This window comes from Lipophrys pholis (assembly GCF_963383615.2).
Source record: "Lipophrys pholis genome assembly, chromosome: 3".
Lineage (NCBI taxonomy): Eukaryota > Metazoa > Chordata > Actinopteri > Blenniiformes > Blenniidae > Lipophrys > Lipophrys pholis.
In genome coordinates this window covers 13,484,347-13,504,358 of record NC_137627.1, presented here as the reverse complement: position 1 = coordinate 13,504,358, position 20,012 = coordinate 13,484,347, and the positions used below count along the sequence as shown (strand labels likewise).

General features: G+C 41.1%; 1 protein-coding gene across 12 annotated transcripts in view; it reads left to right on the top strand.

Moving 5' to 3' along the window:
- LOC308107507 (muscleblind-like protein 1) overlaps positions 1–20,012 on the top strand; it is a gene marked incomplete at its 5' end in the record, with an annotated part of 72,374 nt that overhangs the window by 37,586 nt on the left and 14,776 nt on the right. For all 12 annotated transcript variants that reach the window (XM_080459863.1, XM_080459860.1, XM_080459866.1 and 9 more), the window contains one exon: positions 17,903–18,073. In XM_080459863.1, coding sequence (XP_080315989.1) covers positions 17,903–18,073 — 171 coding nt within the window. The remainder of the gene's footprint in view (positions 1–17,902; positions 18,074–20,012) is intronic.

Below are 20,012 nucleotides of genomic sequence, written 5' to 3'. Positions count from 1 at the left end.
TACACTCTAGCCTTTACCAATAAATTAAGATTTATTTTATGGTGGATTGTGATTGGGTCGATATTCTTCCTAGTCTCTGTGTTTGGACTATTTTTAATCTGCTTATGCCTAAGAATACAAGAAAGAAAAACAAACCTTAAATGTGAAAAGTATTCCCTATCCAGTGCTTTGAATTATCTATCCTGCCTTCATTTGACGCGATCATTTGACAACTCCAGTGCAGGCGTCGTCAAAATAGAAGCAATAGGGAGTTTCCCAGGTCTGCTCTATTCTTATGTTGGATATTTTGTTTCAGCTTGTGCAAATCTAAGTTGGTCAACTTGAATGTAGACAAAGCCACCCTGCAATCTCTGTCATCCCCCCCCAAGGAGAAACATTATTCTAGAACAACCGATACAAACATAAATTGCTTCTGTACTTATGGGTACTGTCACAATATGTGAATACAGTGATACAAAATGTAAAGCAATATGAGGCAAAATGGTTCTCAAGATCAACGGTCAATAGAGGTGATTGCATTCTCAACAAAGAAAAAGGTTGTTTTTGCTGTAGTGTATGTTAAAGTAGTGCAACGGAACAACAATACAAAGAGTTTGCTAATGTTCTGCTGATTCATCTATGCATCCTTTCACAAACGACACACATTAAGGTAAAGACATTATTCACCTTGTACTCTATTATAGGGTGCACACAGAGGTAGACAACCACACACTCACATGCATTCACACATACGATCAATTCAGAGACATTAATGCACCTCTTTGGACTGTTTGAGGAGAGATGGAGGAAACCTGTACATGCACCGGCCAGGAATTGACGCTGGAACGAACATATTGTGCGGTGAGAGCTAACCACTGCACCACCAAGCGTCCCCCTCTGCAGATCCATTAGTAGAATATAGTTTTTGGTTTATCTGAGCAGAATGTCATCTCTGACCAAACTGAGCTGCTCCGCAAGACATTATGAAAAGTGGCTTTTATTAGCTTATTGCCATGAAGTGGGCGATGAACACATCAGCCAGCAGCTATTAACTTTGTCTGGATCTATTCATGAGCAAGTCCTCCTTTGAAATGTCTCCTCTAAATGTCTCTGTGTCCTCAGAGAGGCCACCATTTCTACATCCATCTGTGAATATGCAGCATCAGCACACACACACACACACACACACACACACACACACACACACACACACACACACACACACACACACACACACACACACACACACACACACACACACACACACACACACACACACACACACACACACACACACATCCATCTTTAAACATGCTGCATCAGCATGGAGACATGACACAAACACCAAAGCCAAAACACACACAAGGACATACACCACATGCATTCATCCCTTTTTCACCTTTTAGCACTCTTCATTATTCAACTTGCAATCTCTGCGTTTCTCTCTGAGTGTAACCGAGACGGTTTCCCAACACTATGTGCGCCTCAGCTCCGTTTCCTCGTGGAGCTGGAGGGCTCGGGACGTTCAGACAGTCTGACGGTAATATCAGCATCGCTGCGTGCTGAGTCGTGATGTCCCATTGCTTTTGCCGCTCCTGCTGCTCCTGCTGCTGTGAACGGAATATGTAATCAGTTAAGGCCTGATCCATTCCCGTTAGTTGGTCTCACCCCTCCTCCCGTTCTTGTCTTTATCAATGCATAGATTCAGTCCTCCTCTACTATCACCTTCCCACCTTTTAACACTATCTTATGTCTGCTTTTCACACTTTCCGTTACCGTTTTTTGACACTGGTGCCATAAAACACACAATTAAATTAGACTGGAGATGAGTTAGGTATGCAAGGTTGAAGTAAATGGAGAGTGGTTGAACAGAACATTAATTCACCCCGGGACCACATCGTCTGCCAATTTGTTTTCGCACTTTTGTCATTCAGCAACGTCGTAATTCTTTCTGACGCCGTATTTTCTTTTCCCCATCTCCTCCTCTTGTCTAGCCGTCACTGACGTCAGGCTTTTCTGAAATTAAGAGGCTGGCATGTGCCTGGTAACTTTTAGCAGAGATGCTAAAGTGGAGATGTTGTCATTGTAATCAGAGGCATTTCTTCAGCTGGCTCACTTAAACTTAAGATTGCGTACTTTATTGTAAGGTATTGTCTGTGCTTCACGCTGTCTTTCTGGTCTTTCAGTCTTTTCTGAATCTCTTCTGTTGCCCTTTTTTTTTTGCCTCTGTTTAGAATTTGGGACCAATCATCTCCCACTGTCTTTTTCCTTTTCCTTGCTTTTTTTTTTTTTTTGACATAGTCAGATTTATTTAGAGTCAATTCCATGACTAACACATCCACCTCCATGCTATCAAATTTATTTTAATTCTTGTGGGGCTGAGTACTTCATCCATTCACTAGATGATGAACTCAAGCAAATGATCACCAAGATTATATTTTCAATCAGATGGTTCTTGTTTAAGTAGGGACTAATGAATTCAAAGCACTAATTTAAGCACACCTGTTTGCCCATGATGTCACTCATAGTTTGATTCTTAGTTGATTACTTACAAAATGCATGCAAACAAAAATCGTAACATGAATGTGCGTTTCAGCATGCTTTTCACAGGCTCTTGGTAAATCAGTCAGTAATGCAGGATACAGAGCGGTATCACATTAACATCATCCAAACCTGTCAACCTTATATTTTATTTAACTTAAAATCCAGTGATTTTATCTCAGAGGGACTTGCTTTTAATCCACTGCTTGTTGTGCTGTAGGAGCTGTCTTTGGTATTGAGGACGGGTAGGTCCAAGTGTCATTAATTAATTAAGGGCATTTCAGCGGGACTGGCAACACCTGTATAGAACTCTCTCTCTCTCTCTCTCTCTCTCTCTCTCTCTCTCTCTCTCTCTCTCTCTCTCTCTCTCTCTCTCTCTCTCTCTCTCTCTCTCTCTCTCTCTCTCTCCCTCTCCCTCTCTCTCTCTCGCCACACACACTCTGATCCCAGCAAAGCATGAAGCATCTAGTGGAATTGGTGAAATCATGAGTATTCAACTCAGGTATGTAATCACACCAGAGTGGCTTTAGTGCCTTGTTAATGGTATTGCTGCAACAGGCAGCAAGTTAAAGTCTGGGCAAGTTTCTCGGTGCTGTTTCATTTTGGATTCATTATGCATGCGCGTGTTGTTGCGGAGGCTGTTGCACGACAGCTTTCAAATCACAACGTAATGGAATAAAAGAATTACTATGGGGCAGGAGAGAGTTTGTAGCGTTGAAGTGGAAACAATGGCAGCTGTGTTGGCCCACTTACGTGGTGTTGCCATGGTTTGCATTGTCACTGGTGCCACTTTGAAGCTGACAGTTGTGGTTTTAAGAGACATATGTGAAATCCAGGTGGAAGAACTGCATGGAAATCCTTTTTCATCCAGCACCCTCATCAAGGCAAATGTTTATTCTGTTTGTGAGTGAAAACACGCATTGCAGAAGTAATGTTATGGCATTATACCTTAGGATTCATGCTGTGCACATATTATAAAGTATAATCCATTAAGTATGACAATAACAAAAATCATCTTATTTTATACTTCTTTAATTATAAAACCTAAATATAGTTGTGTCCCAATCAGATGTTGGGTTTTCTTTTACTGGATAAGTTTGGCTACACAGTTCAACCAATCAAATGTATATAACATGTAAGAATAGGTTTTTATAAAATATAATTTTCATTTTTAAAGTGAATCATGCTCATTTTCAACTTACAGGGTAGTAACCTAAAGCCTTACTGAAAATGGAAAAAATATAAAAAATATTCGAGATTTTATCATTTCATAAGCTACTAGTCATTTATGCAGTTGCTGAATCTTTCACTATATTATGTGCTTTAAAAGTCAAACATCTGATTATTTTTTAATGATATTCAGCTTTCTGTCATTCTGTCAGTGTTTATACAAGTTATATAGTATTACTTTGAATAATATAGACATTGCCATTTTTGGTACGTGAGAGTTTTTTAGTGAGACTCAAACTGTTCAATTAATACAATTGTCTCAAAATTATTATTATATGATTGTTATATCACTTTAATTCATCCTTAAAATTAATTTCCCCCCCTAGCAATAGACATTATTAATAAAAAATCCTATTTATAAATGTTGCAAACATTTATTCTTGCCAATCAACCTCCATACCTCGGGGCAGTGCAGTTAACAAGGTTCAACTGAGTATAATTTCTGTCCCTGCGTCTGTCATCAGCGTGTTTGTTGTTTTGTTTTTTTTCATCCCACAGTTGTAAACATGCATTCACGAGTTTACTCATTGCCCCCATCACTCACTCCTTTAATTAGAAAATAATCAGAGTTGGATGAGAGGTTCATTAAATCTCATCCTTGAGAGCCATCAGCCACAAACACAGGAGGGGGATATTTATCACGATTATGAAAAAGAACTCAGATACCTTTCTTTTGTCTGCTCCTAGATAAAGTGTTGGTTGGGAGGACAGAATAAAGCAGAGTTAGACGGAGGAACAATCAAGCGATGGCGCCAAAGAAAGAAAGGCTTTTAATGGGAGAGAATGAAGAGAGAAAGTGGGAGGCGAGAACAGGAAAGTGAAGGAGCAGGGAAAGCAGGAGGAGAAAAGAGAGAGAGATCATTAGAGAAGTGCTAATTAACAGAAACCACACTGTTTAGCAGCACTTTGTCTCCATGCAATATTGATCCTCCATGACCATTACAGAGCGGATGTTTTCAGCCTTCAGTGTGGGTTTTCTCTCTCCCTTTATTTCTTTCTACAAAACCCAATACATCAGCTTTGAATCAGTGTGTAACAGCAACCTGCAAAATCCCTGATTCTAACCACTTCTAACGTGCATGTCATGCAACTCCACAGCAAATAGAAAACCACCTATGAGGTGACCCAGTCAGTCATCGCTGTATCTGCATCTGTAATTACATTATCATGACATTAGAATATGAGACAAGGATTCAATATATGTGCAGAGATAGACCGACAGGATGGTTGTGTCAAGCAAGCAGATTAACACCAGTGAGGAAAAGAGGTGGTGCAGCAATGGAATGGCGTGAAAGAGATTGAAAGAGTGATGGATGGGTGCATAGAAATCAAACGGTGTAACTTGGACAGTGATGGACAGATGGAGTCGAAGGAACTGCAGATAGATGGCGTATGGACGGGAAGACAGTAATGACAGACGACGAGAGCGTGGGAGTGAACAGGAGCCATGTCACTGGCTTGTTCGGCTTGTGCAAGATTGAAGAATGTCTGTAATATCCCTTTATTGTTATAGTGCATGTTGCAGGGATTGCTGTTGGACACCGCGATTCTTCAAAAGGCTTTAACTGGATCACAGTAATATCAGGCTCCACCATCAGCAGCTGTGTTGTGTTGAGTCTGCCGACAGCTCGCTGTCTGTCACTGCACCGTCTATCTCCACAACTTCCCTGCCGAGACTTTAAGTCTCGGCTAGACTACAGTATACAGTATGTACTCAATAGTGTTTGATCTATTTGACACAGCCATATCCCTGTTGTCTCTTTTTAATAATAAATCATTTAGTATTGCAACTTCAGTTTAGTTTAAGGCCAGACTTCCTCACATCTTTACCGCTTCTTTATGTCATTTTAATTACTTTCAATTATATTGATTCGCGACAAAAGCTATCTGACTGTCCATCCATCCATCCATCCATCCATCCATCCATCCATCCATCCATCCATCCATCCATCCATCCATCCATCCATCCATCCGTCTTCTATACTACTTCAACTGGCATCAGCATTTGAACCCAATCCCAGCTGACAATGGGCAAGGGCAGGGTACAACATCGACAGGTTGCCAGTTGACCCCAAGCATTATCGGCAGGCCTACAATAATTATCCTAGATGCACAATAAGTTGGCAGTCTGCATGATGTGCAATCAATAAAAAAATTTAAAAAAGCCAATACTTTATTCATTTAATGAAAGTGTGGTTGAAATCACCCTGCTGTTCTCGCCGTTTTCTGAAAACTGCAAATTCATCTTTTCCCATGTGGCATGTTTCCATCTGTTCGTGCTTTGTTGAGCGTGAGATAAGAGCGATGTTTGTTTCAGAACGACGAGCATGATTGGCTGAATAGACTGCTTCACCCGCCCAAAGAAACACTGATAGGACAGATGGGGAACACATTACTGTAATGCAACAGTTAGATGGGGCCCCGAATCCATTTCATAGTGACACCACAGCGCTGTGAGTGCCTATACTGTGCTATCTATCACATTATCCATCCATCTTATGTACTCTTTTATCCAGAGAAAGCCTTGCTCATATTCACACCTATGATCAATCTCGAGAAACTATTATCCTGATTGCACATATTATTTGATTGTGAAAGGAAGCATGCACGAACAGGAAGAACATGCAAACTCTACAGCAAAGCCCAGGTTCGATCCTGTGATTTCAGATTATGAGACAAGAGTGCCGGCCAGTTTCTAACACACTCCAGCAGAGGTGTAGAGGGCCGACATCCAGCATGCATCAGACGTCTCCCTCCTTCAAGCACACCTGAATCTAATGATGTCATCAAGCTTATTTGAAAAAAAAAAAAAAAAAGCCCACTAAGGAGCCCCTCATTGCAATCAGCTGTGTCGCAACTGGGACAGTCCAAAAACAAGCAGGATCGTGCACCTCCAAGACCCCTGGACACCCCTGCACTACAATAAACAAATACTTCTCAGTGGCATGAGCCCGTTGTGAGAGAGGCTTAGAGAAGATGATCACCTTGCCCACTGTTTCCCTGCTCTTTGCTGAAGTGGTACAAGCCGACTTTGATCAATGTGGATCGATGCGGATGAGTGTGCAGCCGGAAGGCGCTACGTTGCAAGGGAGGGGGTGATGGCCCTGTGCTCTGTCACACACTGTGTGTGTGGGAGAGAATTAAGATATACCATGTCATGCTTTTCTACATGATAGATCGTGCTAACAGAATATATCCCCAAAGTGTAAACGACTTTGTCCAAGTGGGGTATTTTTTCTTTCTCTTTTTTATTTGCTCAGTCTATCACTCTGATTCTCTTCTTTGTCTTTATGGAAGAAAGACTTAATGCAAGTCCCCAGAATGACTCCTTGCTGTTAAACATTTGGTTGTTGTCTTTTGTTACCTTTGCTTTGAGCATTATTGGGTCAAAATTGGGCATGCAAAAACTGATCTTCTTATCTCCTTTTTCTTTCATGATCAAGGCAACATTTCCAGTCATTGTAGATACATTGCATTTATCTGCATTGTTTATGTTTCTGATTAATAATGTATTCACATTATAGGAAAACGGCTTCTATGAGAGAAATGTTGCTGCTTCTCCTTGAATGTGTAAGACTGCCTGTGCATCATGTTGTGCGTGTACTTGTGGCAGGTATATCATCACGATGGAGTAATGAATGCTCATCCTCTCTCATCTGCTTTAACCTCAAAGCAATGACACGAGCTCCCGATGCCAGTACAGTGACACCTTTTGTAGGAGGAGAATAGGAGTGTGTATGTGTGATGAAGATGTACCTCACATGTACGTGAGAGTGGATGTCTCTACTTGGATCTGACAACTTTCTGTTGGATTTTTTTCCGTCTGTTCCTTGGAAGTTTGAGGGTGTGGTCTTGTGATTATCTGCCTTACCCCCATGACTCATCAATTTCACATTCCAGCCTTCTGACTTCACAGCATCTGATGCTTGCTCTTCTCCTCAGAAGGACAGAGACTAAAACACATTGTCTGATACTAAATCCCTGCGTATGACAAGGGCACACTCACATTTTTTGCACTCTCACTTGTTTAGGTCCACAGATGCATACTGTTTTTGTCTCGGGTTGTGGGCAGCATCCTGCCTGTTGCCAACAGCATCTTTTGTTTTCACTTTGCAACCACTTTCTGTAGCTGCTGAAGATCACAGCACAAAGCAAAGGCAGCTGCCAGTCTTTGACAGCAAGCATCTTTTTTGTTCATTTACAAGGACGGCTTCATCTTTTGTCTCTGACTTTCTCCCGCCTTTAAATTGCAATACAAGCCTCTAAACAAACCCAAAAGGGAACCGCTTGTCCCCACGTCTTGATGAACACTTAATGACAATAGCAGCAAGGCAGTTTAAGCAGAATGTGAAAATAAGTAGAGAGCAAGATATGATAAACGGGGGAGGTTTTGATAGAGGAAAAAAAAGGAGAGGGTCTATTCTCAGCAGCCAGTCAAGCCCATATATCTGCAGAATGAGCATTACAAAGATGGGCAGAAAATAATTAGGCCTAAAAGCTGTTGAATCCTGTGTGCCTGTTCACCAGTGTTCCATTAAGGCTGTTTTAATGGGTCTGCTCTCTGTCTGCCTCCTTGACAGAGTGAATGAGAGATAAAACTGAATTAGACTAAACTTTGGAGATTGTGAAGAGAGAACGCTCAGACTGAGAGGGTGGAGGAGAGATGAAGACAGAAACAAAAAGATGAACGATAGAGAATGGAGAAAAGGGGTTAATTGAAAGAGAAACAGGGAAGAAGGGCCAGATCTCAGGGGGTATGGCCATATGTCAACATCACTATCTTTACCGTGTGTGTGTGTGCGTGTGTGCGTGTGTGCGTGTGTGTGTGAGTGAGTGAGTGTGTTAGTGAGGGTAAGACAGTGTTGTCAACCTAATGAGAACAAACCTAATTAGAGAGTTTGCCTTGCACAACTCTACAGAAATGTTCCCACTGGAGCCCAGACAACACTTACTAACTTATGGGTGGAAGGAGGGAGATAGAGAGAGATAGAGAGAGAGAGAGAGAGAGAGAGAGAGAGAGAGAGAGAGAGAGAGAGAGAGAGAGAGAGAGAGAGAGAGAGAGAGAGAGAGAGAGAGAGAGAGAGAGAGAGAGGCTATAAACTGTTATAAACTGCAAGATTTCAAGTTTCTTCAAAAAAGTCCCAGCTGGACAGTACGTTGGTAATGTGGTTAGCACTTTTGTGTCATAAGCTTCTGTCCTGGCCAGGGTGGACTTTCCTTTGGCCCATATTCAGATAGGATCTGTTCTGCCAACCTGTATATAGGAATAGAAAAAGCCCCAGCATAATTTATTGAATAAATTACTTTATTCAGCTCACACTTTGTGTAACGATGTCAATAGTTGCGCCTAAATCACAAATCAGTTGAAAAACTCCAATAACAGGAAAGCTAAAATCATAAAAGAGCAAAGGGAAAGGACCATGGATATAGACGAGGGACCAAACCAAAAGGTTATCTTTACTACAGCTGTTAAATCTTAAATCACATGACTCCTTGAAAAGGTTTAGAAAAAGACCAATGTTTAACTGTACAAACAAACAACCACAACCTAGAGTTAAAAATAACAATGCAATGCTTTAACAAGCTGAACAGACAAAGAGCAAATACACTGGGATAAATGGCCTAAGATCCTAAGCCAAAGTAAAGGACAGTACATACTGCGTATACACACAGGGAGTATGGAGACAACATGGTGCAGTTGACAATAACCATGGGTCACAATAGGATGAGACGCATGGTGACACTTGTGATGATGGCACATTATGGTACTCATGGTGGAGAACATGAAACAGACATGAACAACAAGCATACATTAAAAATGAACATGATCCACACACAAAGAACCCATGAGGGAAAACAGGGCAAAGCATAAAACGTAAATACGAGGATTGTAACATCTTCAACATTAAAAAAAGGCATTCTGCAGCCATGTCAGTGAAAAGGGGATATTAAACACCTTTATCCGTTGCAGGCTTTTAGGTTTCAAAAGCAAATCTGGTTTCTTTCGACCTTGAGGATGTTCACCCTCACAGCAGTCAGCAACAGATAGGCCTGGACCTGATTTGTTCATCCAAAAGTGGGTCTGATGATCACATGACACAGAGGCCTACATTCGGTGGCCCAGTTCCACAGTCAGTCTTCATCTTCACCCTGAGTCCTCAATTCATTGTCTGTGGTCCTCTGTGAAATCTGTCACAACCTCCCATCCCGTGACCTTAAATTTGCAATGATGTTATAATTTGTCAGATTTCTCTGTTTGGGTCCCGGGTTTCACCGAGGCTAACCTCCTTTCTTTGAAAATCAAAGCCATAGGAGTTTTTTTTCCTTCTTTTTTTCAGGTCGACACAGACTTTTATTTCAGTCATGCTGTTTTTGACAAAAGCATAAGCCTGTCATCACAACTCCTTCATCCCCATTTGCAGTGCTTCTTTCCTCTGAACGTTTCCCACTGACACGTAGAGGTGCCTGCCAGGTGCATCTAATCTGGCATGATTTTTGTTAAAATCAAGTTTATGGAAATCTTCCCAGCACTTCTGTTAATATTCTGGTGTGTTAACACAGATTGATGTGCAAATAAACACAATAACAAAAAAACATATATGGGCTGCAAACATTTGACTTCAGCGTGAAGTAAAATTTTGGTGGGGGAATATATGTGTACTGATATTATGTGTTTATTACAATCACAATCAGCTGATAAAGAAGTGCTGGGTTATTGACTTATTGCCAAAAACAAATCAATCAACAGATGATTTAACATTCATTTGAGGGATATGAACGACTCAGAAGAAATCATGATCAATAATAAATACGTGGTGGAATATCATATTCTTTCCAATGAAACACACTGTTTTGAAAGTAAATGTATGAAATAAAAGCACTAAAGCATATGTGAGAAAGGGAGTTGAGCGATGAGTTCAATACTGCCGCTCGGCATAAGAGCATAAACACAAATCCAGAGCAGCTGCAAATTCAAAGTAATGACTTTGTATTTCATCTAAAATATAAAAATACATTTGATAGTGATTGTTAGCTTTCACTCACATTTCCAGTGATTAAGACAAGAGTTGTAGCAACTACTGTAACACTGACAAAGCTGGTAAAACGTGAGGCAGCAGAAGATTCCGTCATAGTCACAGATGGTGAATAACACTTTGCCGATAATGCGCAAAAAGAAAACCACTGATAAACTTTCAATCAGCTGAATTCCTGATTAACATGAACTACTTTGCAGCCGTGCGTAGTATTGGACCACAATCCCACAACAGTTCAGCTCAACAGTGTTGGAGTGCTGTCATTATCCACAATGGCCAATGATTTTGTCCCATCATTAGCTTCCTGTGTTAACGATTTTGTGCCTGCACCCATCCAAAACATGCTAACACTCCAGCGGGCTGAGCATTGCTACTGAGCGCTATAATTGCTGTTTTAGCTAATTGAGCACTACAGCTAAAAGCTTTTCTTCCAGCTCTGCATCATTTGTGACGTCGAGGAGATCGGCCTTTCCCGTGCAGCCTTCCTCCTCCGAGTTACCAGCTGTTTTATTCAGTCACAGTTTCTACTAGCAGCGTCGTGTCGCCCCCGTCTATCATTGTCTCCAGTCCTTCTGTCCACATATCTATCTTTGTCGTTGTCTCAAAGGCTTATCCCTCTGCCCGGCTAAATGAGATTTTAAGGTCATTAACTGATCCAGGCTATTATACTAATGCACCAGGGGTGTTCCAGATTTGATAAATGATTGGGAAGAGATAATGAGACTTATATAGACATCTAGTATTAGCAGGGACACAGGGAGAGATGGAGGAGCAGACAAAGAACAAAAGAGGTTTTTCTTTCCTCTGTCGATGGGAGAAAAAACATGTTTGTCATCAGGCTTATTTACGAACACGTTGCCTGACTGGACAGTTGTTCGCAGCTGGAGTGCATTGCTTAATAAAATGCGGCATTACAGTGTGTGCGGGTGCGTTTCTGCGTGTGTCTGTGTGTTTTCGGCCGGTCTGGCAGCACTCTCAGTCTGCAGACAGGCCGTTCTTTGTGTCGAGTCTGATGTCATAATTTGCCTGACGTATGCTTGCCAACAGGAACGTTTAGTCAGGAAAGCACATGCCTATGGGTGTGTGTGTGTGTGTGTGTGTGTGTGTGTGTGTGTGTGTGTGTGTGTGTGTGTGTGTGTGTGTGTGTGTGTGTGTGTGTGTGTGTGTGTGTGTGCGTGTGTGTGCGTGTGTGCGCGCACGTATATGCTTGTGAATTCTCATCACGACCCTCATTCAGACGGCGCTTGCTTGATGGATGGCTGTCTTCGGGAGCAGGAGGGAGAGGCAGTGCCACTGGGGGAGAATTAATAATGCACGAGGGTTTGGGACGGTGGCTGTGAAGGCTTGCGCTCGACAGTTGTCACACCGGTCACGGTGCTAACTGCAAAACAGCCGCCGCAATGGTTTGAGTCGAGTTCAGATGCTACAATCGAGAAAAGAGGGAAGGCGGAAAAGATGGGAGCGCATTGGATTATGTCTGGTTAAGTTGGAATGCACCATTCTGGATGAGTAGATTAAAAGATCATCAAGAATCAATGGGTGATTACGGGAGTGAACATGCAGAAGGCCCCGGTGGAAAGCAACGTGCCATTTCAACCCTTTTCAGGTTATACATGTACGCCAGCAAAGACAAAGCACAGACGGCTTTCATTAATATTAATGGAAAAAAGGCGCACTTGGCATCTGTGCCTCTGTCTGTCTCACTCTTTCTTTCTATTTTTTTTGTACCTCTCTCTTTTCCTCTGCCCTTGTTGTGGGTATATGAGCAGAATCCTGCCACAGGTTTTATTCACTTGAAATCCACAGACACATCTCTCACAGAGCTGCCAAAGTACCACAGGCAACAAGAACGATGACTGTCTGTGTGAGGTAGCGACTGTAATACAGTCTCACAGCACACACACACACACACAAAGAAAAAGTGAGTTAGTGACTTGAAATAATGAGACCAGGGTGTTCACATACGGTTGTAAGTCTATCGTAGTTTTGACGATAACAAAATGGAACGTAAAGTTATTCAGCATTTGCACTGAATTAGACGATGTTAGAAAAGCACCGTTTTTGACATTTCTTTGATTTAATATGAGAGGAGTATATAACTGTTCTCAGAGGGGGGAAAAAAATATTAGGAAGCTAATAGAGCACAACTTTTGTAATGAAGCATCAGATCATCAAGCTGCATTGACACATTATGTGAAATGAGCAATTGGACAGGATTATGACCACCTGAAAGGGGTATTTATAATACCTGTTTTACCATTACTTCTCAGAAAACGGTAGAAGGAATAAAGCAATGCACAGGGAAGAAATGTCATCAAAAACATACGCATACGTATTTTGCACACACAGTTAACCTGGCATCCCAGAAAAAGCTGGGCATTAACAATGTGTCAGTAGTTCTGGAAATGGTGAGCAGAAGTTGCAAGACAGTGCTGCAGGATAAACAAGAGAGACAAGTTTCCACACACAAACTTTTTTCATTTGATATATTTAAACAATGCCGACTAGTCATGAGATTTTTCTTCTGTTCCACCACATTTACGGATATTTTTATTTTATTTTATGTGAATTGGTAGGAGTATCGATTACAAGAAAATTATTAATGTTCATGTTCTTGACATTGCTGAAACCAGCGATCTTTTTCTGTATTTTATCTTATTTTTTTAATAATTACTGAGCGGCTATAGTGAGTTTAAGCCGACAAACAAGCACACCTTTTTGTGTATTTGAGGGTAGTGAGTAATTTTTGTCAAAATTTATGACCTGTTTGCATTAGGGAAGTATTCAGTAGAGATCCCTTAAATATCTTTGATTGAATGAGCCGATTTACCACTGACTGTGAGGCATCAGCACTATAGATTGATACTTGCCCATAATGCATGTAACTAAAACCTTAAAACCTGCAAAGAGCCAATTCTTTTTCTCTTCAATGAGAAACAGACAAACAAAAAACAACAACAAGAAAAAAAACACACCACACTCACATAAATCCGTGTTGTAAAGTTCAAGGCATATCTATTAGATAAGAAGCATTCGCGTTCATTACAAGTAGTGTCACATGGTCCTTTAATATTTCCTCTCTAATATTAGCTCTGTTTTCATATCCGTTGATGACATAGTGTGTTTACGAGAATTTTCCTCTGCACACATACACAGATGTCTTGCTTCATCTTATCTGCCCCAAAAAATACGAACAATAATTATCCTCAACATTCGATTGCTAAAGAAATATAACTATGCTGAAAAAGTTTGTGAGTGTGCATTTATAATCGTAAATATATTGTATGTCTGTTTTAATCAATTCAAGGTGATTTATAGGCGGAGATTACTTCAATTCCCATAATAGACAGACTCGTACAGTATACCTACGCTCATCTATTTTAGGTAAAAATGTTTTATTAAAGACTTACCTAAGACAACATGTGAATTTCTAATGTAGCTTTGAATTAAAAAAACAACAAAAAAAAAACTGTTGTTTTTAGCAGCAGCGAGGCATTGAACCTGGAAAGCAGAAACAGAGAAGAGACAGGACATAAAACCAGAGGACTAGAAGATAGAGCAAAAGAGGGAGCGCTTTAGAGACCGATGCAGGTAGTCAGTTATCATATTAACGTCTGGGTGGAGGCCCAGCAGACAGGTGAAGGCGGAGCACAGTCAAATTAAGTCGAGTCTGGTAGCCACACACTTTAGCCGGAGGGAGCACTGCTGTGGATCAGACAGGCTCAGCGTTAACCGGTACTGACACTGTTTAGACAATGGAGAAAACAGCTGAGAGAACAGGAAGAAGAGCGGCCTCGACATTAGCATCACAGCCGGTGATTGGCAGGGTCCTCGGGCTTGTTCATGATCACATTATACAGGCGATGGAACAACACAGGTTGTATCGCCACATGGATAATGTCACTTGTGATAAAAGAACAAGAGGTAGGAAAGTATCAGAGGGCTGACCTTTCTGAATGCAGATGATAAAATGGAAAAAAATGAATTGGATTCTGTTCTTACACTCATCTGCATAATGCATTCATTATTTGTTTACAAGGAAGAAGATACATATTTCAGATACATGAAGAAGAGACTCCTATTGACCTCATCGATTTCAGTCGTATAATTTTACAGGGTTACTTCATTTGAATAAGTGAAATTAACGTCTTTAAAATCTTCTGTGAATGCGCTCCCATAAATTAATCTGATTATTCTATTCCTGTGTACCAATCCACACACTAAATGCTTTTCTTTATTTTGAAATAAAGGTTAGTCATTTGATAGAAATTAAAGCGAGCCTCGGGTTATGACAGAACAGTTGCAGTCTACAAAAAATGATCAGGTTATTAAAAAAAAATTACTTGCACAAGAGAAGTTCTGCATTTTGTTTCTGAATGCTTCTCCGTTGTCAATGATTATATAAGATGAAAAAAGGTGGGCTCTGTGAGCTCCCGTACTTTGGAAATGGACAGACAGCATCTCTGTAGCAAACACACTGACATTTTGGGCATTGTACGTTAATATTGTATACATATGAAAAAATAATCATCAAATATAGTTGCACTGCAACCTCCTGTAATTCACCCAATACATTTCCCTAAAACATAATGGTATTTTCTTTTCTAAATTATATTAACTAAATATTTTTGGGAGCTTCTTCTCAGTAATGTTACTGTTTCAAACCTATTGGACTTTGATTTTAGTAAATCAAAATAAGGGGGTACACACACACACACACACACACACACACACACACACACACACACACACACACACACACACACACACACACAAATGGCTGCAGTTGACATGCTTGAGTCGAGTCACCCAGAGGGAATGTAGCCTGAAAATCAAAAGACATTAACCAATTAGCACTGATCAATAGTCACAGCCAAACAGGGATGAGCCAGACTCGGAGCATTGTTAATGTGTGCCTCGAGGCCAGTCGGCAGGGTGGGAATACTACTGCCTTCTGCTCTCAGCCAATGAAAATGCTGGAGCAACTCTTGACATTCTGCTGCTTGCCAATGCAAAGTACCTCTCCCCCTGTAGCTAGGCAGAACAGGCTGCGCGAGGAAAATAAAAAAAAAAAAAAACAGAGGGAGAGATGGAGAGAGACAAGGAGATGAAAGGAGGGAGAGAGCAGAGAGGTGATAGGAATTAAAGAAGACTGGTAGAGTCAATGTGTTAGGTTGTGAAAGCAGGTGTCATAGTGGGCCACAGTGAGCAGCAGGTAATCTCACTGAGATAAGCAGTAGCATGACAGCCAACCTTTAATTCCCCATGGGAGGTGATACGGTGGAGTTTTCCCAGGGCTGGTGTTCCTGTCCCGTTGGAAATAGATTCATGCGGCGCAGTAATAGGAAGAAACAAGTTGTGGATGCATATTGATATGCTAGATTGAAGCGGGAGAAGAAGAAAGAGTGAAGTCGACAAAGGATCTGGAATAGTACTTGAGTTTTTTTTCCACATTCTGCATACATGTGTGAACAGACACAGATCACAGCGGGCACCTCTGTGCTCGCGCTGCTCTGTATTCATGATGAAGAGAGCAAAAATCAGCATGGCGTTCGGGATGTATGGAGGATTGAGGGCGAAAGAAACAGAACGAGGGAGGAAGAGAGAGTAAAAAAGGAGGCGAAGATATCTGAGATATTACACCTATCCGGGGGACTGTTCAGTGGAGCAGGCATTATGAGAGTGTAAATTACATTCTTTCCTTCTCCCTTTGGGTTGCCGGCTGCTGGACGAATATAATCACCCCCCCAGCAGCTACTCACTCTCACCCCACAGTCTATAGACACTAGCATAATATTAGATTGTCACGTTGTGTGTGTGTGTGTGTGTGTGTGTGTGTGTGTGTGTGTGTGTGTGTGTGTGTGTGTGTGTGTGTGTGTGTGTGTGTGTGTGTGTGTGTGTGTGTGTGTGTGTGTGTGTTTACTGTCACAGACGTCTCCAATCATGTATCGATCCAGCATCAGTTCTCCAGCACATTCTTTTCTGAAATGATGTCAAATATTGACACTAAACTCATTTGTCTCAATTGGGAGGAGATCAATGGTGATTCACGAGTCTTTGTAAAGCATCCAGCAGCAGGCTGGCCAGCCTCAGAGGTTGTTGTGGTATGGAGCAGACTGAGGAGGTCTTCTAATTGATATTCCTGCAGCGATTCTTCTTCCGGGGGTTCAAACAGCTGCAACAGTTCAAGTAGCGATTGTTGCCGTTTCTTGGGTTTATTTTTCACTTAAAGACAGATATGTAACCTCTTGAAATTCTGCTTTTTTTTGTATTTGAGGTGTAGGTCCTCGAGTTGAAAATGATTCCTTCCAATGAACGGAGTAAATACAGGTGCCACTCAAAAATACACTGGAAACATTCGTCTTTCCCCCCCCAACTTAATCCAAACAATAAAGCCATATTTGAGATTCATTATACATACATTGTAATATTTAAAGCCTGCTTGTCAATTTATTCTTCACCATTTTATCCTAAATTCAGGAAAAACAAAAACACAATATCTATAAATATTCATCAGATAGATACATTTGCTTATTTTTTCACCAGAGGCTGTTTTTGGAGATTTTAACAGTTAATGAACAATCTTGTCAGTTGGGTTGCTGCTTTCTTTGTTGTACATGTCAAGAAACTGTATCTGGTTGGGCACTGATAGGCAGTAAGATGGGAGTGCTGTAATGATCACTGTCCTTCTCTTAATTGAAACCCTGTAATATTGTCTTTATTTATATTTTGCGACACAAGCAGAGATAGACAGCTAATCCTATTTTATCTCTGATCTTGGGAATGATTTGTCCCTCTGAGAGACCATGGGAATATAGTTATGGCAATTGTATACCTCAGGTCATAAAAGAGAAAAAAGCAACAACAACAAAAAATACACAGAACTGATTGGCCTTCTTTACGATAAACCGTATGGCAGGCCCAGATGTCAGGGATGTTAGGTCAGCATCTGCTAAATGAGAGGGCAGCGTCTTGAGTCAAGGCTCATTACTTCTTTACATTAGGCTGCAGTTAAATGAAACACCATTCTAATTCAACACTTTGTGTGTCTCTGTCCTCCGCTTCCCTCCCACTTGCTTGTCTCCTCCCACTGTCCTCTTCCCCCCTCGCGCCGCCAGGGCCGTTGTTCCAGAGAGAACTGCAAGTACCTGCATCCTCCTCCTCACCTAAAGACCCAGCTGGAAATCAATGGCAGGAACAACCTCATCCAACAAAAGAACATGGTCATGCTGGCCCAGCAAATGCAGCTCGCCAACGCCATGATGCCCGGCACGCAGCTACAGCCCGTGGTGAGTGAACTCGAGCAGTGAAGGTAAATAATGTGTGAGAAATACTAATATAGCAATAGCAAAACAAATCTTCACTCACTTATAGGTGTACCAGATGCCCCGCTCATTATATGTAGACACAGAGAGTTGGTGGTTGGTTCATCTGAGACAAGCTGTTTGTGTGAAATCAAAGTGAAAGTGACAAATTAAAGATACTCATATTGCACTATTTAAGTAGCATTTCTAAGATTATCGTATGGATTCATCCAATTTTCTTTCCCGTTTAAGCCACCTGGAAATATTGAGAGCATTTTACTGAAATATTTAATACAGTTAAATTCAATTTAATAATTTCTTTTCATATTTTCAAATTTTTGAATTTGAGTAAAATTTAACAGTCGCTAAAGTTGAGTACAAATATTCAGTACTCTTTCCACCTCTGGTCAAAACAAAACTGAATTAAGGTGTATTACTCAATGAACAAACAAATAGATTACATTTAATCCGTTCTATTCATTTGAGAGTCACAATATTTCCACATCTTTGCAATCACCACATACAAAACAAATGCATAAGCTATAATATATGATATATTGTTTTTTTTAAAAGTGGAAGTTCATTCATTATCAGCCACATTATGACCATAAGCAGTGTTTCCCCACCAGGGGCCTGATGTACTAATGGGCTGTGCATAAAAACAGGCACTAATGTATGTAAGCTTTGCTCCAGATCACACCGAATACTGTGGAGAGATCATCCTAATACATTAATGTACAATACACAAAATTATTAACAATTTGTTGAAAATAGTTTTTTCTGTTTTCGTATCTGAAAATGTGAACATGTGGTGCAAATCTTCAGCTATTATTAAGAGGAGAGACTGAATGTATTGATATCACAATAGGGATGCATTTGTGATCAATTGCGCAGCCATTGTGAAAACCATAACCAAAGACACTTTATAGGATGTGAAGCAGGAAATATGGAAACTGCCCAATGGATAAAATGTTTTTAAGGCTTTCACCTTTGAATGATTGTGAGAGTGGGAGTCTGGCTTCATTGTAATGGTTCAGCAAATTCCAGATCAGAGACCAGGTTTGCAGCCTTTTTTTTTCTTTTTTTTTTAAAGAAACTTACAGGGCTATGGGAAAAACAAGATTGATAACCATTGGTTCTCGGACATTTGTAATTTCAAGGTTTGTTTACATCACACCCCTGAAATACTCAGATCAATGCAGTCAACTGCAATAAAAACCAAGCTCTTTGACTCCACTGCATGCTCCAAGGATCTTCAAGGTGATCACAGGAGTCCCATGAGTCCTCCCATGTCCAGTCCATGAGACCTTGCTGGGTCGGTGAGACCTGCCAGTCAGGCTTGAAGTGGTTCCTTTGTCTCTCCCTTGGTCCCTTGATGTTTAAGTGAGAGCAGCAAAGTGAAATCGTCTCACGGCTTTTCCAAAGAGTTTGAGGTGCCACACGCTTGGGGTCACACGTGCATGTGCCCACTTAGCTTATGGCTTATCATCCTTATCTGGGACAGAGGGGCTCAGCAGTGAAGCCCATTGAGAGCAACAGAGAAACCATGAAAGGGTTTAGAGAAGCAATAGATCTCCCTGGGACTGTAAAGATTCCTCCTTTCTGTTTGTGTCATGGGGAGAGGGAAAGTCGGGCGAAAGAGAGGAGGAGGAAGACAGGCTGACAGAGAAGGACACAGAAGAAGAAAGGGGGAACTGAACGTGGCAGGAAGAGATAAATGGACAGGGTAAAGGCAGGTAGAGAAAGTGAAGGAGATAGGGCAACAGCGGGAAAGAGAGATGGCTTCAGACCTGCTCTACAAAGAAGAGTCAAGAAAACAGATCACGTTGTGTGCAAATGGAACAAAGGGCAAGGCTTTCCAGGAATCAGAGGCACTTCCTTTTCCTTCCCTTGTGTCTGTAGCTTCGTTTCTGCCCTAATTTTT